This window comes from Berghia stephanieae, chromosome 7, assembly GCF_034508935.2.
Source record: "Berghia stephanieae isolate SIO BIC M18660-M18661 chromosome 7, UCSD_Bste_1.3, whole genome shotgun sequence".
Taxonomy (NCBI): domain Eukaryota; kingdom Metazoa; phylum Mollusca; class Gastropoda; order Nudibranchia; family Aeolidiidae; genus Berghia; species Berghia stephanieae.
The window spans coordinates 10,679,444-10,707,100 of NC_088366.1; the positions used below are offsets into that span (position 1 = coordinate 10,679,444).

General features: G+C 35.5%; 1 protein-coding gene across 1 annotated transcript in view; it reads right to left on the bottom strand.

Moving 5' to 3' along the window:
* The window catches only part of LOC144976670 (ATP-dependent DNA helicase Q4-like), a gene marked incomplete in the record, with an annotated part of 482,011 nt that extends 461,241 nt beyond the window's left edge, over window positions 1-20,770 (bottom strand). The window contains 10 exon segments of the mRNA XM_078921001.1: window positions 5,881-6,003; window positions 6,498-6,629; window positions 8,147-8,220; window positions 10,471-10,565; window positions 11,575-12,576; window positions 13,318-13,512; window positions 14,223-14,302; window positions 18,831-18,864; window positions 19,387-19,512; window positions 20,695-20,770. Coding sequence (XP_078777127.1) covers window positions 5,881-6,003; window positions 6,498-6,629; window positions 8,147-8,220; window positions 10,471-10,565; window positions 11,575-12,576; window positions 13,318-13,512; window positions 14,223-14,302; window positions 18,831-18,864; window positions 19,387-19,479 — 1,828 coding nt within the window.
* Between the last annotated feature and the right edge of the window lie 6,887 nt (window positions 20,771-27,657).

Here is a 27,657-nt window from a genome sequence, read left to right on the forward strand (position 1 = left end):
CGAAAAATTGTAATATCGCCTAACAGGCGTCATGTCCCATCCTTCATGTTAAATGTTGCTGTTGGCCAGGGACCCCTTGTAAAGCGCTTTGAGCACATTTAGTGGATATTGCTCAATTTAAAAAAAAAAAATTTTATAAGATAAGATGAAATTTATTAATCCAAATCAGGAAATTACATTGTGTTACATGGCCTGAGGTAAAAGATTAGATATTTAGCAGGGTAGAAGATTATACGACATAACAATAACAATGTATCAAAGCTAGTTGGGATTTAGTGCCGTAGAAAACATTCAGATTATTCATTCTCACACTCGCTCTTATATTTACATACTCCGTTATTAATTAAAGATGTCAGAAATAATAAATGAAAAAAAAAAACTTGAGCTTTTATATAGCGCAATATCCACTAAACGTGCTCAAAGCACTTTACAAGGGGTCCCAGACAAACAGCAACATGTAACAGATAGAACAAGACATAACGCCTGTTAGGCGATATTACAATTTTTTTCAGACAGACAACGCTGTTAACAGCCAGGTATGCATTTTACACCTGAGTACGGTGAGACGATGAGAGTAAAGAGCCTTTTCCAGGGACTCAAATATGCGCAGAGCGAGGCTCGAACCCTGGACCTTCCGATCCAAAAGTGAGTGTCATACCACGTAACCACATATCCGCACAAAAGAAGAAGTATTAGATCTACATAACTAAATGAATGACAATTGATAATTCCAAATTGCAGCGGGTAAGGATGATTTGTTATCGCGTTATAAAAAATTTTTAACAAGTTTTTCTTCAAAGCCATTAAGGCTCAATGAGTCTGAAAGGGGTAGGATGCTAGTGTTGTGTGGCTATGTGGTCTTGTGGTATGACACTCGCATTCGGATCAGGAGGTCATGGGTTCGAGCCTCGCTCGGCGCATAGTTGAATCCTTGGAAAAGACTCTTTACTCAAATTCTCTCATCGTACTCAGGTGTAAAATGATGACCTGGTCGTTAACAGCGTTGTCCCTTGTCGGAATAAAATTGTAATATCGCCTAACAGTAGCAGGCGTCATGTCTCGTTCTACATGTTACGTATTGCTGTTGGTCAGAGACCCTTTGGAAGGGGTTTTGAGCACATTTAGTGTATATTGAAGTATATAAAAGCTCAATTTAGTCTTCGCAAAGCACTTCCCACCAGGTCTATATTTCATATTTGTTTCATTTTCTTATTTTCATAGATAGGCATCACCACCACCCTTACAGCCACTTTTACAACAACTGTTATCGGTACGGCAGAAGATTCAATCGAGGAAGCATGATGGGGCGATTGTTTTTTCTTGGTTTAGGAATCTACGCTGGCATTGTTATCAATCAAGGCTACAAAATACCAAAAGCACCGTATCCAACTGAAATCTGGGAAAGGTTGAAAGAATTCGGAGAGGAGAAAAAGAAAGACATGCGGCCCGAAGATCGGGATAAAATTAGTGATATTATTGAGTCATTGAAAGAAATGGAGAAAAAGTACAGGAAAGACAAGGATTGAATAATGTGTGCGTAAAACTGTTACTGTACAGATGTTTTCCATTATAAGAGTGAGGTAGAAACATGAGATAGATGAAAGCAGTGATTTGAAAGAAAAATGATTTGGTAACTTTGGATTTCGAGTCAACAGAAGGAATATATATATATATACAGGAAAGATAAAATCAGTGATAGAGTGCTGTGCTGAATAAAAATAATTCAAAATGGGAAGAAATATGCGTGAATAATAAAGAGAGTGTTAATTGAAACTGAAGGACAGAAAAGGGGGTTGTAGTTGTAGGGGATTTGTTAGATGTTTTTTTTAAAATTAACTATAGACTACGTTAATGAATGAGTATGCATGGAGATTGTCATTAACAACAGAAGAAATAGTGCCTCAGTCATGTATGGAACTAAACATTATTTAAATACTGAAAGAAGAATAAGAAAAAATGAGACAAGTTGATAAATCATTATAAGTAGTGAAAGAATTGTTTGAATAAAAACATTAGGGGGATGGGCAGGAAGAGTGGCTAGATGAAGGAGAATTTATTGTTATTGGACAAATGCAGTGATTGCCTGGAAGAAAGATAAGACGATAAGATGTGTACCATCAAAATAATAAAAGGAACTGAGTGGAAAAGATTGAGAATATGCAAGTGAAATTAGGACAGGACTCTTTTTTTTTTTTTAATTTTCTTGTTACTTTGTAATTGGTGGAAGATTTGTAAAAAGTTAAGAAACCAAGATGAAAGAGAAGGGAGAGAGAGGAAAGAGGGAGGGAGAGAGAGAGAAAGTATCACCAGATGCATAAATGTAATATACCTCAAATGCCTGTACCTAGTTTAATATAGTGTCAATGTACATACAGTATGAAGTGAAGCATTGTGACTCAATATATGATGACGTGAATCAATAAACATTTTCTTATTTGACATGAATATCAACTGAGTGTGATGAAGTTGAATACAAAGATTCAACGTCTTTGGACATTCATTACCGACTGGTTTTCTGTGATCTCAGGGAGGGTTTTGTAATGAACATTTTGCGTCTCCAGATTGATATTGGGTGTTGTGAACTGTGCAAGGGGTGTAGGATGTTCATCATCATAATGTAAAGAACATTTGAAACATCATTTTGCTCAACATTCCGTATATAAGTATTATGCCAATGTATGTTTATCTATGAACTGTACAATAAAATATGACATACCATAATGGTAATAAATTTATACCTTTTCATTTACATTAATAAAAATCTGTTAAATTGAAATTCAAGGGACTTTGTATTATATTTCAGTTTGAGCATATCTCTACCAAGAAAAAAGAAAGATTTTGTTCCAAGGGGTAAAATTTATCTGTCATCTGCATTTTTTGCCAAATTGGGACCTAAAATTTGCCAAAATTTGCCCAATAAAAACTCCAAAATTTGCCAGGAAAATTGTCAAAAAGACCAAAATTTGCCCAAAAAATTGCGCGGAGAACTAAGCGTTTCAGTAAAAATTAAAACGCGATACAGAAAAAATATATATATAAAAGACAATTTATTACATTTAAGGAGGCTACATTTATTAATTTACACACTAGCGTTGTTACAAAGATTTTAAAGGATCATTATTCATAGAGAGTAGCTTCCCTTGGTTTGGACCCAGGCAAAGCTGCAACATTTCTCAAGTTTCGCACTTTTTTTTTCGTTATTTTGTTTTCGCTTCTTTTTTCTCCCAAAATTTGCCACGCGATTTGCCGATTTTCCCAAAATTTGCTACGATTTTGCCATTTGCGGCCGCAAAAAATGCAGATGACAGATTTATAGGGATTCTTGCAATCACACTCAAGTGGTTTGAGTAAGTATGTCAGTCAGAGCATGACATCATCAATCGGAAGGTGACCATTTTGGATTGTCATTGTTTTTGCATTTTCTGAAAGAATATTCTCCCCAGAGCATTTTAATCTTTATTTGAAGTAAATCGGGTGATTTTTCACGAAATTATGGTCAGATGTATGGGAAAGGTCTCCAGTAACTTTTCTCAAATGTCATACTTTTTCAACTTTAATAGCTGTTAAAAATATTTGGAAGTGAAAGTAAGCTTTGATATTTCCCAGAAGATTTACAAAAACGGTTGATTTAATCATTTTTATGACAAGAACTCATTTTTGATAAAAATTGACCTTCTAATTCTAACCAAACTTGGCAATATCTCAGTTCAAACCTTTTCACCATCCGTCATTCGCTGTAACATATTACGACACACTGATGAAGGAATTGTATTGTGATGACTTATAATTTCATGCATTTAAAAAAATAAATTTCACCTTCCGACCGATTATGTCATGCACTGACAAATATTGTGATAAATACAAATCTTGGGGCTGATTGCTTCGGGTGACAGGCAAGTACTAAGGATGGCTATGGCTGAGATTGTTTTTGTTTTTAAGGGTTTTACGGCGCTTGCAACACATTTAGGTTATATCAGCGCCAGTAAAAAGGAAGAAAATGGGAAAGTAAAAAGTTCTAGAATTACAATTAAAGCATCCAAGAAAAAGTAAGACAAAAGGGAACTGGGAACAAATAGGGATCAGATGTAGATTCCAAGCACACCATCAATGTACTTAGTTTGAGATCACCAATAAATTTCATCTGGACACAAGCACGGCCCCCACTAAGAGGAATACACTCAAATGCTAACATTATAAATTATAACAAATATAATAATACAAACAGAGAGATGATTTACAAGGAAAAAAATATCACCTCCCAAAACAATAACTATGCATTTTGACTGTTTCCCTCCCAGCCAGAACAAAACCAAGTAATCTCATTCCAAGACAAAGACAATGCAAGTTGGAAAACAGATATAGGGGGATAGAAGACACAATAAGTACCTCCCTGCCCACTATGGGAGGTAGGAACTCCACCCAGGCTATGGCTGAGACTGACCAAAAATTGATGTCATAATTTAAGACAGCGATCACAAAGCTAATACGAAAAGTGAGTTGTTGTTAGAGGTGCTCAAGGAAATAAATGATTCCATTGGTTAAGGTATTGAATATAACTCACAGTAAAAATTAACCTTCTTTTTGTGATGTTTTCTTACTTACTACAGCAGCTGCATTGGCTGCCAGTGGACCAGCGGATTAAATATAAATCTTCAACTATCGTTTTCAAATGCCTGGAGGGCTCGTCACCAGCATATTTCTCAAACCTCGTTGAACGGTATAACCCACAGCGATCGCTTCGATCAACGAACGACCTCAAATTGAAAACACCCCTCTGTCGAGTGAAGGCTGGTCCAAGGTTGTGGAATTTACTACCACTAGAGATACGTTCTTCGTCTTCACTAGAGGAATTCAAGCGTCGATTGAAGACATTCTTATTCCCACAGGCTTTCTTTTGATTATGTGTATAATTAGTGTTGTTTGTGTACTGTGTTAGGGCTTAATGATTAAGTTAATCTATGTTATGCGCCCAGAGCCCTCCTGATGAAGGGATGTTTGGCGCACTATAAATCTATACCATTATTATTTTTATTACTTATGACGTGATTTTTTTATTGTTTTGGGAGATAATGTTTTTTTCCTTGTAAATCATCTCTCTGTTATGTATTATTATATGTTATTTTCAATGTATAATGTAAACATTTGAGTGTATTCCTCTTTGTTGGATTTTGTGCTTGTGTCCGGATGAGACATATAGGTGATCTCAAACTAAGTACATTGGTGATAAGCTCTTGGAATCTACATCTGATCCCTATTTGTTCCCAGTTCCCCTATGTCTTACTTTTTCTTGGGTGCTTTAATTGTAATTCTAGAACTTTTTACTATCCCATTTTCTTCCCTTTTACTGGTGCTGATATAACCTAAATGTGTTGCAAGCGCCATAAAACCCTTATAAACAAAAAAAAGATTATTCTGTAGATGAGTCAAAGCAAGACTGCAATTTGGATGATTTTTGAGATTCAAGCAAGTGCCCTGGCAGCCAACCAGCTAGTGAACGCTTGTGAAACTCGTTGTGCCAGCTATGTTAGTCTTTGGGGTTTTTTTGTTTTGCCTCACTTACGAAGATTGCCTCTGACAACAGGCTCAGAGAGACTGGACATCATTTGTCTGCCAATCAAGCGTTTATTGATTCAAAAGCAGACATAATATACATTGGACAAGAGAATTTGCCTTAAGTGTCAATTTGAAGTTGGTGATTACTGCCAAATCAATGTCACTATATGGGGATTTTTACCAAAATGTTTGTTGTTGAGAGCGAGATTTTTATTACGAATTAATTGTAGGGGAAATATTGGGACATGGACACCATGTTGCACGTCGTTATAACGGATGTTGTCATAAGTGGGCTGCAGTAGCATTTATATATCATAAATCACCTACCTGAGTTTTTAATGCCTCTTGCCATCAAAGCTGCATCTCTCAGACTGGGAAAATCAGATTCCTCTACTGGTGTTGATGACCCGATATCCTGTGACATTTCGTTACTATTTCTTGTTGCTTTGCCTATGATTCATCAAAGAAAAAAAAAACCAAAAAAAAAACATTTATATAATATAAAAAATTACACATTTCAAAAAGCAGACTAATGAACCACGATTTGCATTAAGGGGTCATAGCAATAGCAGTAGTAATTGGAGAATCAGGGTCTAATTGCTGTGATGAAAAATTTGACAGCATGACATGAAAGCTGGGAATGTATCTCTTGAAAACAATACAACCGTTTTTAAAGCATTTTATTCCATTCTACTCCTAACTGTCTGCAAGTCCCTTCACACAAATGGGCTGCAGTACCTTGAATGTTAGAACATGAGTACATTGGAGTCCAAACTTGCTTAAATAAACTTTTCATCCAGTCCCAAATTTTTCATTATATATATAAATATGTTCTTCTTGTTCAAGTACCAAGTCTGTGCCAGACATCGGTGATCATGGTATGCCATTTATCTCTCTGATCAGATAACCTCAAAAAATTAATATTATATGACAGTTCAGCTCACCTTTACATTTGTTGGCCCAGTGCCCTTCTTGTCCACATTTAAAACACTTGTTACTACCATAGCTCTGACTTCTGGCAGCCATCTTTGCTTTCCACTGCTTACGCTTTAATTGGACAGCAGTCATGCCACCACCTGATAGAAGTATTTTAGAAGAAAAAGTTTTCAAAAGTAAGCATGAATAGCACATTATCAATAAGCTGAGTAAGCTCCACATTGTGTCACATATTCCCCAAAAATAAATAACAATGTGACATTGAATGTAAGCTTCAATTTAATATACAAAAACAGATGGACATTTCGGGTTTCCCCTTTATCAATAAAACAGGATGAATGAAACACTACAGACAAATGAGACTATCACGATCTGATTCTGATTATCTCATTCATCTGTATTGTTTCATTCATCCTGTTTTGTTTATAAAGGGGAAACCCGAAACGTCCATTTTATCTGTTTTTGTATATTACATTGAAGCTTGCATGCAATCAATTTCACATTATTTATTTATTTCTTCGAGCTTCGGGCAGCAACATTTACAACACATATTCCCCAAGACTGCTTAAATACCTCAGACAGAGGAAACAATTCACAACAGAGTTGCCTGTATCCGACATCTACACATATATACAGGTCTGACATCTGAACCTACTTATAGGCCTAGTTTAACATTGTTGTAATGGACTATATTTTGCGTCATTTTTTGAGATCTCCATTACAACAATGAGCCCATAAAGAATTGAATTATCAGACCTACCAACAAGTACATGTCGCCTGTATCTCTATCCAAACTTGATTTCTGATTTATTTTTTTTTTCTCCCTAGAACTAGAACTAGAAGGAGAAGCAAAATACATTTAAATACCCTTCTCAAACATACAGTTCGTGACCAAAATTAAAAAAAATTCTATTAACTTTGACTTTAAATGCCAATAATGCCTGGGCTTTTAGAGTGATTGTAATACAAGTTGGCTGATTATGAGGAAATATGTTAAAACAGGTTGTTAATTTGTTAAACTCACTCGACCCTAACACCGACTATATCCATTGTTTACCCTGGTTACTTTTATCCAATGTCTATTTATTACATTTTTTTCAGGGACAAATTATAGGCGTAGTATCAAAGCTTATGTTTTTAATAATTACAAGTTAATGATAGTTGAATAGAAATATCTATGTAAATGCTCATTTTTAACACATTTTTCTCCAATTTTGAAAAGTAGAAAAAATATCTAGGATTGAGTGAGTTAACATTAATAACCTCTCCATTTTTAACTGATTACAATATGACGTTGATTGACAATGAATGGTAAAAAGAGATTGGTCATTCAATCTCTCTACAGCAGAAAAATTGTGTATAATCCACTGTATTTTCTGACAGGTCAAATATTCCTATTCCACCTTCACATTAGGCTATGAAAGCAAGGTTGTGAAAATACAAACGAAAGAGTGAAAATGGAAAGGCTTCGTATGGGAACAATACAGACAATGGACGTTTCGCGTACAAACCCTTCGTCAGTGCAACAATACACAAATTAACGCGGAAAACATGTGAGAATAACTCATAAATGTGGATGGCAAAAAACAATAATAAAGACCTGAGTGATGTCAACTTCATTCTCTCTTTTCTTTTTCTATAAAACAAAATACTTTACCTTTTCTTCTATAGCCCTTCTTTTTCATGTTGAGAGACACATAGTTTTCATTCATTGACGCTGCTGAACGTTTGCTGTCGATGAAGTAAGGATAAGATAAAAATTAATAGTGATGAGAAAGAATGGCCTGTAAAACAATCAACATAACAGTGCAAAATCTCTCTAACAACATCCTCGAGACCAGAAAAAAATGCCTTACACAGCACTAAGATGGTCCCCGCCAGGAAAGAGGAAGAGAGGGAATAAAAGAGGAAGAGCATATCATAAAGAATCAGACATGACGTCTGTTAGACGATAATATAATTTTTTCCGACAGAGACAATGCTGTTATCGACCAGGTACTCATTTTACACCTGAGTAAAGTGAGAGAATGTGAGCAGTAAAGAGCCTTTTCCAAGGACTTAACTATGCGCCGAGGAGGACAGTTGAAGAGGAGATGAAATAGGCTGGAAAGACATAGAATGAGCTGAGCTGGCTGGCCCAGGACAGAGATGCCTGGAGGAACTTTGTTGGCGCCTTACGTTCCACCAAGGAAAGCAAGAGGATAAAATGAGAAAGAATTCATGAGGTGATTCAGTGCTCCCCTCCCCACAAACAAAATAATATTAATATCAGCTGTGAAAAAAGACGTCAGGGAAACTTTGAAACATTCGTTCTAAATGAAACAGTATAAAATTGATATTTTAAAAAGGCAGGCTGGAAGTTATTGGCAATGTTTTGTTCTTCATTTAAACCACCTGTAAAAATATTTTAAATGAGCTTTTAATACCCACTAAACGTGCTCAGAGCTCTTTACAATTACAAGGGGTCCCTGATCAACAGAAACGCGTATCATAAAGAATCAGACATGACGTCTGTTAGACGATAATATAATTTTTTCCGACAGAGACAATGCTGTTATCGACCAGGTACTCATTTTACACCTGAGTAAAGTGAGAGAATGTGAGCAGTAAAGAGCCTTTTCCAAGGACTTAACTATGCACCGAGCGAGGCTTGAACCCAGGACCTTCCGATCCAAAAGCCAGTACGAGACCACATAGCCTGTATGAGTAAGAAAAGAAATTGTTTGAAGCATTTCTATTTTTTTAAAACAAAAACAACTATGGTACTGTCCTGTAACTTGTAGATATAATATAATAGAAGGGGGGAAAAAATGAGCATTGATAAATTTTATCCTATTCAAAGTAATACGCAGAGACTTGGAATAAATCAAGACTATTAGTGAGGATTCAAAGTGTGTCAAAGGCATGGTGATATTATGGTGTGTATGCATCTTAGATTCAAACCAATGCAAAGATTGAAAACAACAGAACCATAAATAGATCTAGAACAATAGTTCCGCATACCACACATGTCGATAGAGTTATTAGTGAATAAAATTAGAGATAAATAAATCATAATAAATGCCTGTGTTGCATCTATTATTTGTTATCCATTAATTATCTTATTTAATTTTGATTTCAATGAGATAAAGTTATTACTTTAACTGCAATTTTTTTTTCCTTTCAAATCAAAATACCAACAAAACAACAACAAAAACACTCAATTTTCAAAGTTTTAAATTGAGTACCTTGAAAATCAATATACAATTATTCTTCTTCTTCTTCAAGTACCAAGTCTGTGCCAGACATCGGTGATCATGGTACGCCATACATCTCTCTGATCAGATAACCTCAACAAACTAATATTACTCTTCTCTTTGTCACCCAGCTGGGTGACAATACACAATATAACATGAAACTGAAGTAGGTTGCTACGTACACTCTGTTTTGTTTGTTTTTAAGGGTTTTACGGCGCTTGTAACACATTTAGGTCATATCAGCACCAGTAAACAGGAAAAAAATGGGATAGTAAAAAGTTCTAGAATTACAATTAAAGCACCCAAGAAAAAGTAAGACACAGGGGAATTGGTTCAAATAGGGAACAGATGTAGATTCCAAGAGCACACCGTCAAAGTACTTAGTTTGAGATCACCTAAAAGTCTCATCCAGACACAAGCACAGGTCCCAACTAAGAGGAATACACTCAAATGTTTACCAATCATATAATATAATATGTAAACTAAACATATTACAATGCATAACAGAGAGATGATTTACAAGGAAAAAAATATCATCTCCCAAAACTATATACATTCGACAGTTTCCCTCCCAGCCAAGGAACTCCGGCAAGGATCAGGACAAAACTAAGTAATCTCATTCCAAGACAATGACAGGAAACAATTGGAAAACTGGTATGGGGGGATAGAAGACACAGCATGTACCTCCCTGCCCACTATTATGGGAGGTCAGGATACCCACCCAGTAAAACCCTTTATAAAATACCTTGATTTTGATGAGGTTTCAGTTCTCCTAACCGATGAGGAAGCTGTTGATTTGGAGACATTTCTCATCTCATTCAAATCTGAAGATATGACATCCTGAAAATTAAAACGGAGTGGTACGTTATCGAAGAAGTTATTGACTTCATCAGCTTCATATTTGCCATGCACTAAAGACAAATTCTAATGATTGAAATCCATTGTTTTTTTCAGAAAAAAAATCATAATTACTATTACTGAATTCAAGACATCTGGTCCAACTGAATTGTACTGATAAAAATAATAATAATAATAATAATAATAATAATAATAATAATAATAATAATAATAATAATAATAATAATAATAATAATAATAATAATATAATACTAATAATAATAATATAATACTAATAATAATCATTATTATTATTTTTTTTTAAATTATAATAATAACAATAATAATAATAATAATAATTAATAATAATAATAATAATAATAATAATAATAATAATAATAATAATAATAATAATAATAATAATAATAATAATAATAATAACAATAATAATAACAAAAATAATAGTAATAACAATAATAATAATGATGATGATGATGATTTTATGCACCACTCTGAGCGGGACTCAAACCGTGGCCCTTCCAGTCTGAAGGCAAGTGTCATACCACAAGACCACCTAGCCGCACAATTATAAAACAAAGGACAGCAATGCCGTTCGGTTTATTCTGAATTCCATGGCAGAAAAAATGACATTATTCCCAAAAACATCAAATTTATTGGTCAGGTATACATCCCAACAAAACTTGGGACAGAGACAACGCTGTTAACGGCCAGGTACTCATTTTACACCTGAGTACGGTGACAGAATGTGAGTAAGAGCCTTCTCCAAGGACTCAACTATGCGCCGAGCGAGGCTCGAACTCAGGACCTTCCGATCCGAAAGCGAGTGTCATACCAGCCGCACTAACAAGTGTCAAAATTATTTCATGTCTTGGACTTAAATAGTAAATGCAATGATGATGATGATGGTGGTGGTGGTGGTTAAAAAAAAAAGGTGGAGAATAAAGAAGAGCGTAAGGAGGGGGGAGAGAGGAGATGTATCACAATGACTTACATCAGTATCAATATCGGTGACATTATTTCCAATGAGGCTGTCACTACTAATTTCATTTGAAGGATAGTCAGATCCCCTTCTTAATCTCTTCAAAGGTTGACTGGAATCATCGTTTAACCTTCCTCCCTGCCTCTTTCCACAATTCTGAGACATCCTTTTCTTGTCTGTTTCATCAGCGGTTATAGGAACAGTATCAGAGCTTTTTGATCTCACCCTCTTGTCTCTTCTTGCCTGCAACCCTACCGGTGAATTTTTTGGTTCACAGCAGTCAATGGAGGTGTGATCAGAATCCTTATATCCTGCCAAATTTGAATTTTCTTGCCAAGATGAGCATAGATCTGTTTTTGATTCATCACATTTTGCATTAGATGTATTCATTTTGTGTTCGTGGTTTTCTCTTAAACTTTTACGATCAGATTTATCTTCGAATACACTTTCTTCCATAACTGATTTGCATTTCTTTTTATCTATAAAATTCACTTCACCCTCGGAACTTATACCACTAATAACATCAACGGAAATTTTACTTTTCTTTGGTTCTGTTCTGTATCCAGATATAACTTTTGTCTCCAAATTTGTGTCAGAATAAACTACCTCTGATGAGCGTGGCAATTTAGAATAAGACAAGTCCTTATTTAAAGAGCCATCGACTTCATCCAGATCTTCAAACTTAGAGACATCAATGGCAATCGTGGATGGAATACTCCGTTTCTTTGACATCGAATATTTTGTACCCAACATAGGTTCGTTTTGTTGTTTGGCAGGCATACAATGAGGATGATTTTTAAGTCTTGTCATTTTGTGTGCCTGTTTGAAGATGTCTCCCGATAGAGAAAAGTCATCTTCAGAGGAATTTGTGAGAACATTTTTATTGTCAACTACACTTTGGTGATCCTTCTCTTCCAAAGATTTGCTTCCTTTTATAGTATCCTCTGGAAATGTCTCTGAATGCGATGCAGGTGTTTCGGTGGAGAAAGAAGCATCAGATTCTCTCATGATGTTCTGAAATTAAAACAAAAAATTTTAATATTTTTAACAAGAGTCACCTTGTCTTTGGATTTTTTAATATTTTTCTTTAATTTTATTTATTTCTAAAGTAAAGTAAAATTATAATTTGTTTGTGTGTGTGGGGAACTGTCTAAATATGTTAACACGTTTATCATACATAAGATATGAAAAGCATGATAGGAAGTCGTGATTATAAAAGCAAGAGGCAGGAAATGTGGTTTTTAATCATGAACCAATCTTGATTTGTAAATTTGAGTGACTAAAGCCAATATTGATATGTCTTTTAGAGATGAGATATGGACAATATTAAATATCAAAATAGACCTTGTGAAATATAAATAAGGGTATGGTTGATTAGGTCATATAAATTTATTAAAAATTTGTGCATTATAAACTATCAATTTGAAAGAAAGGATATTCAAAATAAGTTAAAAGAATTTTAAAATTAAGATTGGTGGATCAAGATACAGAAGAAGAAATAAAATTTTAGGCAGAAATCCAAATGCATGATAAGAAAGCTGAACACAAAATGAATTTAAAATTCACAAGAGACATTTACTCATTCAATCCTAGAGATTTTTGCTACTTTTCAAAATTTGAAAAAAATGTACTAAAAATCAGCATGTACTTAGATAGTTTTATTCAATAATATGTAAAAACTATATAGTCGGTGTTAGGGTTGAGTGAGTTGAGCATGTTTTCTGGCAATTTCCTCAAAAACATTAAATTGCCAACCTTTTTCCTCTTTAAATCTTTAGACAAAGATGGTGGCACAACTATGGCTGCGTTGCTAAAAAGCTTGGAACTTAGCTTGTCGAGCGATGAGGTTTTCTCCATTCCAGCTTTCTCCTTCTTTTGATCTACTTTGACTGGCTTCTTATTGAATTCCACACCCCAAACTTCAGACTGGAGTGGATCTGACTTGGATACCTGGGAATAAAATAAAATATCATATTATAACACAATTTCACCAATAATGAAAATCAAAAGCAAAGAAAGACCAGAAATAAATCTACCAATTTGAGACATAATCTTGACAGTAAATATCTTCAATCCCCGTCTCATCTGTACATTCTCATAAACATAGCAAAAGATTTCTTTTTTTTTTTAAGTTGAGCTTTTATATAGCGTAATATCCACTAAACGTGCTCAAAACGCTCTACAAGGAGTCCATGCAACATGTAGAATGAGACATGACACCTATTGGGTGATATTACACATTTTTTCAGAGAGAGACGACGCTGTTAACAGCCAGGTACTCATTTTACACCTGAGTACATACACTCCTCGAAACTAGGTGAGTAGTTGCCAGGCTTCTCCACCAATAAAAGGAGACACTGGGTGGTAGCAAATCGGCTACAGTCGAGAACCTGCCTAACAGCAAAATCAACCCATCAGTTGGGACTTTCCACCTGTCCAACATGTACCTGATGTGGGAACGAACCCGAAACCGCAGAGCATCTCGTTGAATGGTGTGTTGTGACAATGCTCTCGGGCGGGTTTGCGACAGTGCACGAATGCGGTAAAGAATTTGCTGATTGGGAGTGTGAGCATCATTAGAAGCTGTTACCATAGGGAGACTTCCAGATTTACAAGTCTCCAATAAGACAAAGTTAAACAGGCACATACAGAATATATACCTCTTTCTCTTCCTTATGCATCTCGTCTGCTCTTGGCATCTCATTGCCTTTCTTCAAGTGAAAGTAAGCCTTGTATTTCTCTGTGGACATAATTCAATCCAATTATATTTTAAAAGGAGATACTAAAAGAATGTCTCATCGTGCCTTTGGTACATATCATAAAGTTTGATGGGAAATGTCAATTTTTCATCAATTTTACTTATTTTATAGATAATCTAGATAGATGTATCTTGATTTGAAGAGTTTAATTTCGGCATGAATTTTGATGTCTAGTATAACAATGTTATCAAATATGACCCGTGTTAAGTTAAAACATATTTATATGAAATAAATGCTGAAATAAGTGAGGTGCTCTAGGAAAATCGTCTATTTGCTGCTGGAAGTTTTGAGATATGGCCGTTTTGGGACTTCATAATAATGATATAGTTTATGTCAGCATACTTTCTCAAAATTTTAAAATTAAATTTGCACTTTAAACCCTTTAATTTCTTAATTTATTTTCAAAGGGCATTTTGAATTTTGACAAACTTTTGAAACTGTTTTTCTCAAGACCACGTTTCTATAGATTATCTACTTCAAATTATCACAATTTGGCCAATATTCTTCAAATTCAACATTTTTTCATGAATATAAACAGTAAATGTCAAGAATTGTTTGGGTTATTTGGGGTTTTTTTTACATTATGCGAATAATTCAATTTCTAGCACTTGGACCTTTTCCATTGAAGGCCTCACATAAGTTTAAAATTGGAAAAACTTTAACAAAAATTACATAAATTTTTGCCTTTTAAATGATGTTTACAAAATTACATTATCTAGGCCCTGCCCCATGTATGCTACTTTGCCTCTTCTGATTTCATCAAAACAGTACCTCTATTTAATGTTTATTAATAAGATATGACATCATGGTGAGACAGAGAACCCTGTAACGTGAGGCCTTGTTGATGTGTGTCCCATATAAGGAGCATTTATGTATATGTTTGTGCCTTTCCATTATCGTGGTAAGAGTTCCATTCTAATCTCCAATGTCAAGCTTTCAAATAGCAAACATTTAAGGCATTTTATTTTGCTGACAATTTTCATCTTCCTCACATAAACCGACAAATTCAGTCAAATGGTAATAATAATAATAATAATAATTATACACATTTATACCACGCTCATTCTCATGTAAAACACAAGCTCTTTACAAAATAATTTATCAATTTGAAAAAAAAAAAAAAAAAAAGAATGATATCACAAGAACAAATTCTTTACAGGCCAGTGAATTGAAAATGTATGAGATTTTGATTTTGCTGATCTGACAGGGAGTGTCCATAGGCCTTTGACAATGTCTAGCCCTGAATGTAAGGGATTTCATACGATAATGAGATGACCCAGATACATACTTCTCAAGAGCATGGAAGACAACATCAACTCCAGACCTAACTCTCATATCTGAAGATCTCACCGGAAAAGTCAGTAAACAGATAAAGGAACAACTGGCAGGAAGTGATCATCGTCCCATTCTGGTTGAAATAACTGAAGAATATGCAAAAGACAGAAAGGCACCACCTCCGAGATGGAATTATAAAAAAAGCAGACTGGACTCTGTTTTCAAAGTTGACTGATAGTTATACAAAAGAGATAAACTGTAAAACAAGGAATGTAGAAAAATCAGCCAAAGCTTTCACAAAATCAATCATGAAAGCTGCAAAAGAATCAATCCCCAGAGGATCAAGAAAGGACTACTGTCCAGGATGGACTGAAAAATTAGGAAGTCTCAACAGCCAAGTCACTGAACACAGAAAAAAAGCAGAGAGAGAGCCAAATGATGAGAATATGGAAATTTACAAAGAGGCTGAAAAAACTCTCAGGAAAGAAACAATAAAAGCAAAACAGGAAGCATGGCATGAAAAAACCAGACAACTTGACTACGACAGAGACGGAAGAAAGTTATGGAACCTAACCAAAGCTCTAAGTGGACAAGAAAACAGATATGCTGCACCATCAGTAGAAGATGATCAGGGGAGGATTCTCAACAAAAAACAAGCAGCAAACTGTTTTATGAAGCAGTACTCAAGTGTTGGGAGTATACAGATTAGAAAAGAACGAAAACGAGAAGTCCACAAAGAATTGAGAAAACAGAAGGATACACCCAAAGAATCCCCAGATGATGTCATGTTCAGTTCAATTAAAAAAGAAGAAGTAGAAATTGCCTTGAAATCTCTAAAAACGAACAAATCACCAGGTCCAGATGATGTTACTAATGACATGTTGAAACACCTAGGAACCCTCACAAAGAGGAAAATGAAACAACTGTTCAATGCAAGTTGGAAACAGGGTAAACTTCCGCTCAAATGGAAACAGGCAACCATGATACCAATAAAGAAGGATGGCAAGCCAAAAAAATAAACCCGAAAGCTACCGACCAATAAGTTTGACAAGCTGCTTGGGTAAACTGATGGAGAGAATTGTTAATCGCCGTCTCCAATGGTATTTAGAAAGCAATAAGTTGATATCAGATGAACAGGCTGGTTTCAGACAATTTCGCTGCACAGAGGACCAAATAACATACATCTCGCAGCTGATCGAAAATGGTTACCAAGAAAAAAAACACACAGTCACAGTTTGGGTGGATATGGAAAAGGCATTTGACAAAGTCTGGACAAAAGGACTACTTCTCAAACTTAAGAAAGCCAACGTTTCACACAACATGTTTGCATGGATTAAAGACTACCTCACAAATCGAAAAGCAAGAGTCCAATCTCAAAACTCTAAAAGCAAGCTAACGAACATGACAAATGGAGTACCACAAGGCGGGGTTCTTTCACCAACCCTCTTTGTCGTTTTTATCAATGACATCTGCGAAACCAAATGCAGAGGAGTAAAAGCAGCCATGTATGCAGATGACCTTGCACTGATATGCACTGAAAGAAATATTGGTACTGCAAAGGCCAGGATACAGATGACTCTTGATGCTTTGAGCAAATGGACAAAAGACTGGGGTATGAGAGTAAATGCTGATAAAACCACATACACAACATTCAGCTTATCAACCAAAAAGCAATCTATGCGATTAACTTTGGATGGAAAGATTCTGAGAGAAGACCTTATGCCTAAGTATCTAGGAGTGAAATTTGACCCTCGACTCACTTGGAAACATCAAATAGATGAAAGTCAACAGAAAGGGTACAAGAGAATGCAGCTTCTCCGAAAACTTGCTGGAACGCAATGGGGAGCAAATTCAAACGTCCTGAAGAAGACATATCTTGGATATGTAAGACCTGCAATAGACTATGCCATATCGGCATGGGGAACGTGCTCACAGGCTCAATTTCAAAAGGTTGAAAAAGTCCAAAACCAATGCCTATGCGTGATCACTGGAACAATGAAAACAACACCAATTCACAAGATGGAAACCCACACAGGAATAAAACCTCTCAAAGAACAACGAAATTTAAAAATAATGACACAATTCTCAAAGATAAAATTCATGGAATCCCAACCACTGCATCCAAGTACAATGGAAAAGAAAGAGAATCGACTCAAAAGGGAAAACTTCATCGCCTTGGGACAAAAACTAGAGAGCAAATATGTGACACCAAAGGAAGATATTGCCCAAATCAATGTCCCAAATCTCAAACCACCACCGTGGAAAAAGAAACAAAAATCCATAACCATCAACAAGAAAAACATTCGAAGCAATAATGACAATGCTCAAACCCTAAAGATGATCGATAAAAAATACCCAATGACCAACTGGATAAGAGTTTATACAGATGGCTCAGTTTCCGGCCCCCTCATGAATGGAGGTGCTGGTGCACTCATACACTGGACAGATAAAACAGAAACAAAAATATCTGTATCAGTGGGTTCAATGTGCACAAGTACTAAAACTGAAGAAAAAGCCATCCTCAATGCAACAAAAGAACTATCCAGAGATCACAGAATATACGGGAAAAATGTGGTTTACTTGACAGACTCTGATGATGCTCTCCGGTCTATTGAAAATTACCAGGACTCTGAAGCCGCACACACTGTGGAGGCCCTTGAGGGCTTATCTGATAAAACAGGAAAAATTGTGCTGAAGTGGATTCCAAGTCATGTAGGTATATATGGAAATGAAATTGCCGATCAACTGGCCAAAGAAGGAGCCCAAAAGGAACAACCGAAGTCGTCAATCACTTACCATCAGCAAAAGAAAATAATAAAGCTAAAAATAGACAAAGAAAGGAATGACACACACCTGGAACACAACAAGCAGGATCCAATCCATGCCATTCAGCGAAGTAGCCAAGTCACTCTATTCCGCCTCCGAACAGGACACAATAGACTAAGAGGACATATGTTTACAAAGCTAGGTATTGGAACAACCCCTTATTGCCCATGTGGAACCGACCATGAAACCACTTTACATGTGCTTATGGATTGCCCATTATACAACGTGCAACGTTCGAACCACTGGGTCACCCCTACAACACTCAACACAAAGCTCTATGGTGAGGCTGAGGACCTAAAGCGGACCACAGACTTCATAGCAGATATCGGACTGCAGCCATAGATGTCCATCAGAGGAACGAAGAAGAAGAAGAAGAAGACACGATAATTTATGACAAGCAAGTCTCACCTTTGATGTCAGGAGGTGCTTTGTCAATGTCATCCTGAAACACAAATAAGATGAATATGAATACAGAGGTTCATAATATACCATAAACCTGAATGTAAATTTTACATGTCAAATATTATTTAAAGACATAAACTAAAAAATAAATTTTCATTCTACAATTTGAAAAAAACTCAGCTATATTCAAATTCCACAGTTCCAATCTATTTTCTTTTGTTGTGCGGCTATGTGGTCTAGTGGTGTGACACTCGCCTTCGAAACAGAAGGTCCTGGGTTTGAGTCCCGTTCTTAGCGGTGCATAGTTTAGTCCTTGGAAAAGGCTCATTACTCACATTCTCTCACCATACTCAGGTATAAAATGAGTACCTGGCCAATAACATCATCGTCTCTGTCGGAAAAAAAAATGTAATATCGCCTAACAGGCATCTTGTCTCGTTCTACATGTTAAGTGTTGCTGTTGGCTTGGGGCCCTTTGTAAAGCACTTTGAGTATGTTTATAAAAATTCACGTTTTTCAGTGGGGTTTCTTTTATTGATATCTAAAAATAAGAAAATACTACCTTGGATGGTTTTCTTCGATGTACAAGGTTAAAAGCAGACTCCCACTCTTTCAATTCCTTTCGTATCTTTATCGCATCCAATAAGTCACTCATCTTGTAGCGATATGTTCTTTTTCTCACTTTTCCCTGCATAATTAGGAAATAAAAGAAAATCATTTGCTTCATAACCTCAAATACTTTACAGATGATGATAATGAGATTCACCAAAACGGCCTTTAACAGATTCCCATGTAAATTCGGCATAGACTACTAAATATCTTGTAAAAACCCGTTTATCACCTAAAACACCATTTTCTACTTTCAAATATTGTGATGGGAGGGTGTAAAGAAGCCGGTGCTTGAACTGCATATCAATGGTCATTTAAAACTGGACACCCATATCAAAAATATCACAAATACAGCAAATAAGAGCTATGGCTTTATTCAGTATAATAAAGGTCAATGACCTGAAATGGTCAAAATACAAGCATAGAATGCGACCTTAGTGAGACCAATTATTGTATGACAAACCATGACCCAATCTTCAATCCAGAGAGGGAAGCGAAGGATGTATTGTTCACACCTCCGAAAGCTAATAAATATAAATAATGTAAACCGAGAGGCCTTGGCATGAAATCCACAAGGAAAGAAAAGAAGGGATGGCAAGGCAAAGAAACAGCCGCAGGCATTCAACTGTGGAGGAAATCGAGGGACATGGAACCATCTAGAGAAATCTGGATGGATTAAAATTAAAGTTGTTGGCTGCTTTCACTGTGACTGTGGGCCCAAGAGCAGAAGTCAGAATTAATGATAGAGAAAGGTCTTTTCATGGACAAGGATAAGGCACTTGTCGTAAAGAATTTTAAATAGACTTGATCACTGGTTTAAGTCAGACGTCTGGCATCATCAAGTGAGTAAGATGAAATACTGACAATATGCGGCACGGGCTGGGACTGGGAAAATCGCACTTTTGAAAGCAACACATAGGCATAAAGTAAGTGTTGTTTTATGTCCCGATTTTCGATAGTAGATAATTTGAATGAAAGAGCCCTGGTGGCTCCACCCATTCATTTACTTTGACTTTAATAATATTAATATTAATAGATATATAATAATCATTCTAATCATTCAATCAAGTGCTCCGAAGCCGTGGCCGTGGGCCAGCCTGGATGAATATGATTTTATGAACGAGTGACCTCTCATTTCTTTCTAACAAAGTCTACCGAACGTTATGGTGGCAAATAGATAATGAAACCTTTAGTAAATAAGCTTTCGTCACATTTACTTGTCAACGAAATATTAATGAATTGATTAACAATCACGTTTTACCAAGTTTGGTTTTCCTCACTTTCAACTGTCTTACTTTCTAGCAGACGACCAAAATATGCCGCGTCTGCATGACCCGGAAATAGAATCTTTGAAATTCCTACGAATTCGAATTCGAAAAATTACCCGTTGCCTTTTCACCATGACAGTTTCACCAAAGAGGGAGGGGAAAGGGGAGGGGGTACGCGCTGATTTTTATGACAATGATGTAGTAGACGATAATCCCATAACAATTTGGATTATCAGACCTGCAGACAAGAAAATCCTTTTTTATTTTTTTACACATAATAAAAACATATTAGAACCTCCTTCTCGAAAGATTCCTTGTTATTTTACAAAGATTTTTTGACATGGTGTAACAGTTCTTCGAGCCCTGTATAGATAGTATGCGCTTGGCTATCTCACAACATTGCCATCAGGAAGTATAACGGACCTACACACAAAACTGTGTGTAACCATGAACGTTTATAGTCGGGTTAATACAGTTCAGTGAGCATTACTCATAAACGCGGATGGCAAAAAACAATCACAAAGACCTGAGTGACGTCATCTTCGAACTATCTATAAAGCGATTTATTATTTGTATTTATCATTAACAGTTGACCAGTGATTAACGTACTTTTGCAATGTCGTGACGGCGTAATGCCATGGACACAGCTTGTAATGGCATCGTCCCTAAAGCTGTAAATAAAAATGGATTAGTCGGCTATGTGGTCACGTGATATGACACTCGCTTCCGGATCGGAGGGTCCCGGGTTCGAGCCTCGCTTGGCGCTTAGTTGAGTCCTCGGGAAAGGTTCTCTACTCACATTCATGGTTGAGAATACCGTTCGCTCTATAAGAAGCTATCATTATTCTCTCAATGTTATCATTTGTAAAATGAATACCTGGCCGTTAATAGCGTTGATAGTATGCACTTGGCTAAGAAGCTCACAACATTGCAACCCGGAAGTATAACGGAACAACACACAAAATGCTGTGTAACTATGAACTTTTATAGATAGAACGAAGTTGACGTCACTCGGGTATTTTCACTTAACTGTATTATCCAGATTATAAAAAATTATGGTTATACATAGTTTTGTGTGTTGTTCCGTTATACTTCCGGATGGCAATGTTGTTAACTTCTAAGTCAAACGCATACTATCTATTGTCTGGATAATACAGTTAAGTGAGAATTACTCATAAACGTGGATGGTAAAAAAAAACACTAACAAAGACTCGAGTGGCGTCAACTTCGTTCTATCTATAGAGTGTTTCAAGTCTAGACTGAAGACAGAATACTCCAGATTAACTTTTCCTTAATATGGATAGTGTGCGCTTGGCTAAGAAGCTCACAACATTGCCATCCTGAAGTATAACGAACCAACACACAAAACGATGTGTAACCTTGAACGTTTATACTCGTAGTTTTGTTAATACAGTTTAGTGAGAATGCCTCATAAACGCGGATGACAAAAAGCAATAGCAAATACCTGAGTGACGCCAATTCCATTCTATCTATACAAAATCACATTCTTCATATTTAAATGGTATCTGTGACATTTACTTTTCTTATAATCATGCTCAGTGACATGGCGATGAAAAGCTGAAATCCAACCCCACAATAAATGTGACTTGAGGATATGTTTGGGGCGCTCGTGAAGCGGGCAATGTATTGATTCTTAAAGAAAGAAAGAAATCGGCGTCAGCTCTTTGTTATTGTTTTTGCTCAGCCCTTTTGTATGAGTAGTTCTCGGATCAGTGGCGCTACACGTTGCCCGTCCCGTCCCGAGTAACAAACCCAACGTGTATGGCCCCCTCTCTTTAAGATTCAACCCGACAAAAACCGACAACTGCATAATATTCATTGGCGGGGTAGCCAAGACTGGCCTCAGTAAGTAAAATCCAATCGTTGTGAAGGAAATGACAGGCCCTGTCACTGCCGCAGGGTGTTTTCAGCTTTGATTTTTATAAATTTGCCGACAGAAAAGAAAATACGTTTCAGAAATTGCGATTTAAATCCTATTTTATTTGCGTGTGAAAATCATTGACATTGCACTTTGGTAAAAATCGGTAAAAAATTACGACTTTGGTGATGAAAAATGACTTTGAAGACCATTATTGTAAACTTTAAAAAATATTACGAATAATTTATAACTCCCTTATTTGTGGGTCGATTTTGTCATTCGAGGTATCAATTTTATTGTAATAAAGAGATAGGAACTTCAGAGTTATTTTTTCTGATGCAAAATTATTACTTTGTAATTTTAGCACCAAGAAAAATAGTCGGTAAATAAATTTGTTACACCTCTTTGATAGACCGCCGGGGTCCGTTCGTGTAGAATTGTGAATCAAGCATCTCAAAGTCTTCGACCAATCACAGGCTATCTATCCAGCTGGCCGAAACAAAGACGCTTCTCCCCGTCGATGTATTACGCTATTGTTATGCAAGGAATATAACACCTTATGGAGTAGGCCTAAAAGCTAAAATCTAAAAGTAAAAAATATAATTCTGAGGAATTTGAAAGTCACATTGCTGAAATCAGCTTGAAAAAAGAAGTACATTGGTCTTTGTTTCATAAAAATCGGTTGAAAACCGTTTTACGAATAAATTTGATTTTAAAAATTGCTTTTGTTTATTTTAGATTTTTTTAGCAACTTTTTTATTTATCGGCCGATTTTCTTGATTTTTATATCATTCTTTATATCTCAAAGAGACGAGATCAGTGATATACTTTGTTTGTTTCAAAAGTAACTAGAACATAATTTGGCTTTTTTACCTATTGACCATGCCTGGATAATTTATTCAACAACGTGGCGATGTGACACAACTATTCCATGGCCGTCTTCCACTGCATCGAGGATGATTCAATTCATTGTTGACGGCTGTTGACACGTGAGCTGCCAGAACGACCAATCGATGAAGGGTCAAGATGCTCAGTAGCCAATCGTTCTTCGGTCAAAAAACTTATGAACTCACGAGAACAAAAGTTTGAAATTTGGTGATGGACGGACCTATGAAATCGTTTCTGGGCGGAGTTTAGCCATGAGTGACCGTAGAAAACGAAAAGGCGACTACAGATATCAAAGAGTAGGCTTATATCATCAAAGGATGTCTACATGATTGACATGGCCATATAGGGAACTCATTATCTACTCCCCCAAAAAGAATCTGAACACGAGAGGGTTAAAAGTAATGTGGACACGGAGACCATTCAATACTTCAGTATTCAAAGTGTCCAAACAAGCCGGTCATTTCAGTAAACTGGATTGAACTAGATAGCTATCTCGGTTGTAAGTGTTGTTTTTTTTTTCTTTGTTGTTGTTGTTGTTGTTGTTCCTCTTCCTCTTCTTCTTCTTCTTCTTCTTCTTCTTCTTCTTCTTCTTCTTCTTCTTCTTCTTCTTCTTCTTCTTCTTCTTCTTCTTCTTCTTCTCCTCCTCCTCCTACTCCTACTCCTCCTCCTCCTCCTCCTCCTCCTCCTCCTCCTCCTCCTCCTCCTCCTCCTCCTCCTCCTCCTCTTCTTCTTCTTCTTCTTCTTCTTCTTCTTCTTCTTCTTATTATTATTATTATTATTATTATTGTTATTATTATTATTATTATTATTATTATTATTATTATTATTATTATTATTATTATTATTATATTATTATTATTATTATTATTATCATCATTATTATTATTATTATTATTATTATTATTATTATTATTATTATTATTATTATTATTATTATTATTATTATTATTATTATTATTATTATTATTATTATTATTTTATTATTATTATTATTATTATTATTATTATTATTATTATTATCATTATTATTGTTATTATTATTATTATTATTATTATTATTATTATTATTATTATTATTATTATTATTATTATTATATTATTATTATTATTATTATTATTATTATCATTATTATTATTATTGCTTGATTTGTAAGCTATAAACGAATTAAAAAAAAAAAAAGAATGTTATCCCTGTATTATTATACTTGTTAGAATAATTTGTTCAGAGAGATGTTATGACTTGGCCAATGGCCTAAAATAAACTTTTGACCTTTTTGACCTATTATTCCTGATATGAAAAGGCGCATATAAAACAGTTCAGAAACCTCAATACAAATAATACGATCGACAAGTAATATAATAAAATAAAAATAAAATAATATGAAATAAAGAAAAAATCATTATCATTTTAGTCTGGGTGTATTAGTCTCGGACAAGGCACGACTGGTCCATGGTTGCCAGGTTGGATTATTTTAATCCAAACCGCCTATTTTTTGGATTATTTCTTAAGTCCTTGTATTGTCATTTTAAGATTGGATTTTTGGATTATTTTTGGATTATTTTTCCTGTAAGAAATGTTTAAAATGATAAATTATTCCATACAATAACAAATAAATATTTTGGATACCAATATTTAATTTGTTACAGAGAATTACGTGATCAGTCGGGTGGTGGAAAGGTTTGAACTGAGATATAGATATTGCCAAGTTTAGTTAGAAGGTAATTTTTATCAAAAATGAATTCTTGTCATAAATGATTAAATCAACCCTTTTTGTACATCTTGGGGGAACATCTAAGCTGAATTTCACTTCTAAATATTCATTACAGCTAGTCAAGTTGAAAAAGTATGACAATTGAGAAAAGTTGCTGGATACCTTTCCCATACATCTGACCATAACTTCATAAAAAATCACCCGATTTACTTCACTACTTACTACTTAATCCTCTTCGGGCCTTGAGGCACATAGGGCATCCACCAGACATCTCCATTTTTTTGCGATCGGCTGCTTTTGCTGTGGCTGTATATTCTAGGACAGGCCTGCTTCCTTTAATTCTTTCTCCATGGTCCTTCGCCAGGTTTCTTTGGGTCTTCCCCGCTTTTTCTTCCCATCTGCTGTCCAGTACAAGGCTGTCTTGGGAAGTGACCCTTTTTCCATTTTACTTCAAATAAAGATTAGATAAATGCTCTGGGTTCGGGTGGTTGGATGGGAGCATCACCCTTGAATCGTATTATGATGTTCGTATGGGTGTACGATCCGAGAGTGATGTCGTTTCTTCTCTTTATAGGCTATCTGCTTCTTTGGTTTGTGATTGTATTTTTGACAGGGGATATTTTTTTGTCTGTAAATCTTCTGCTGTTTGTTCTGGTTATTTATAATTTAGCTTATGATATCTTTAGGTTATGATTTTGATTTATTTGTACTATTTTTGTTAGATTACTTGTTTTTTTGTTTCAGCGGTCTCTCATATAACCTCAATTGTGTTGGAAGAGACCTAAAGCAACAAACAAACAAAAAAAAAAAATGCTCTGGGTAGTGAGTACGCCATACACTGACACATCTATTACCATTACTCTTATCATCACATTTCTCTATTTCTCTAGTTATTAGGGTAAGCTAGAGAAAGTGCGCTATGTGGTCTTGTGGTATGACATTCGCTTTCGGATCTGAAGGTCCTGGGTTTGAGCCTCGTTCTGCGTATAGTTGAGTCCTTGGAAAAAGGCTCTTTACTGATATTTTCCCATTGTACTCAGGTGTAAAATTGTAATATCGCCAAACAGGCGTCGAGTCCAGTTCTAAATGTTAAATGTTCCTGTTAGCCAGGGACCCCTTGTAAAGCGCTTTGAGCACATTTAGTGGATATTGCACTATTTAAAAGCGCAAGGTTGTTGGTTTTTTGTTTGTTTTTGTTTTGTTTTTTTATGTTTTTTTTTTTGTTTGTTCTGCTTTTGTTTTTTTTTTTTGTTGTTTTTTTTTTTTTTTTTTTTTTTTTTTTTTTTTTTTTTTTGGGGGGGGGGGGGGGGGGGGGAGGGGGAGGTAGACATTTTTATGGAAATTTGAATTATTATTTTGAAATTTGGAATTTTTTTTCATAATGGTTTGGATTATTAATTTTATAATATTATTATCTGACAACCCTTGACTGGCCACGGGTTATTTATAGAATCAGCATAGACAAGTACACACAATCTGTTGAAACTTACGTAAGTTGTCTAATATTTTGTTTAAAAACTATCTAGTCGAATAAAGACTTCAGTGGTTTTATTTGTGACTCGAAAATTTAACGTCAATTCCATTTATTTATTCTTTTGATGCTATGCCTAGTGTAAATGTTGCTGCTCGAAGCTCGAAGAAATAAATAATAACGTGAAGTTGAATGTAAGCTTCAATTTAATTACAAAAAACAGATCAAATGAACGTTTCGGTTTTCCCCTTTATCAACAAAACAGGATGAATGAAATACCACAGACGAATCTATGTGTTTTTTTGTTTGTTTTATTTTAAATTAGTATTATGTGCAGAGTTTTAGCAAGTTTAAAATGTAAAACCCTACAAACTGTGGAGTGATTCTCGACAATATTGGAGGTTTCCACAAGACGAAGAAGAAGAAGATAGTTGCGTTATTAAGGGGAATAAACAAAAAGTTTGTTTTGTTTTTTTTGTTTGTTTTTTTGTTTTGTTTTTTTGTTTTTTTGTTTTGTTTAAGTAATTCTCACTAAACTGTATTAACCAGATTATAAAAGTCTAAGGTAACACATAGATTTGTGTGTTGGTCCGTTATATTTCCGGATGGCAATGTTGTGAGTTTCTTGGCCAAGCCCAGTATTTATTATGGTTTCTCCCTTCTGTTATTAGGACTATTGTTATTATAGATAGTACGCCACTCAGGTCTTTGTTATAGGGAATGAGATTAGCGGAAGAGTAGCGTCCCTTGATTAAAAGTCACGAGCGGAAAAGTTATTAGAGAGAGAACGTCATGTTGGTTGTGCGGCATGAGACACTTCACCGAAAGCGAGGACGAGAGAGGCGCATGCGCAAAACCATTTTGACGTTCTCTCTGTAAGGTGACGTCCAATCAAGGGACACTACTCTTCCGCTAATCTCATCCCCTATTGCTCTTTGTCGCGTTTTTGAGTAATTCTCACTAAACTGTATGAACCAGACTAAAAAAGGTTAAGCTTAATTTGAGC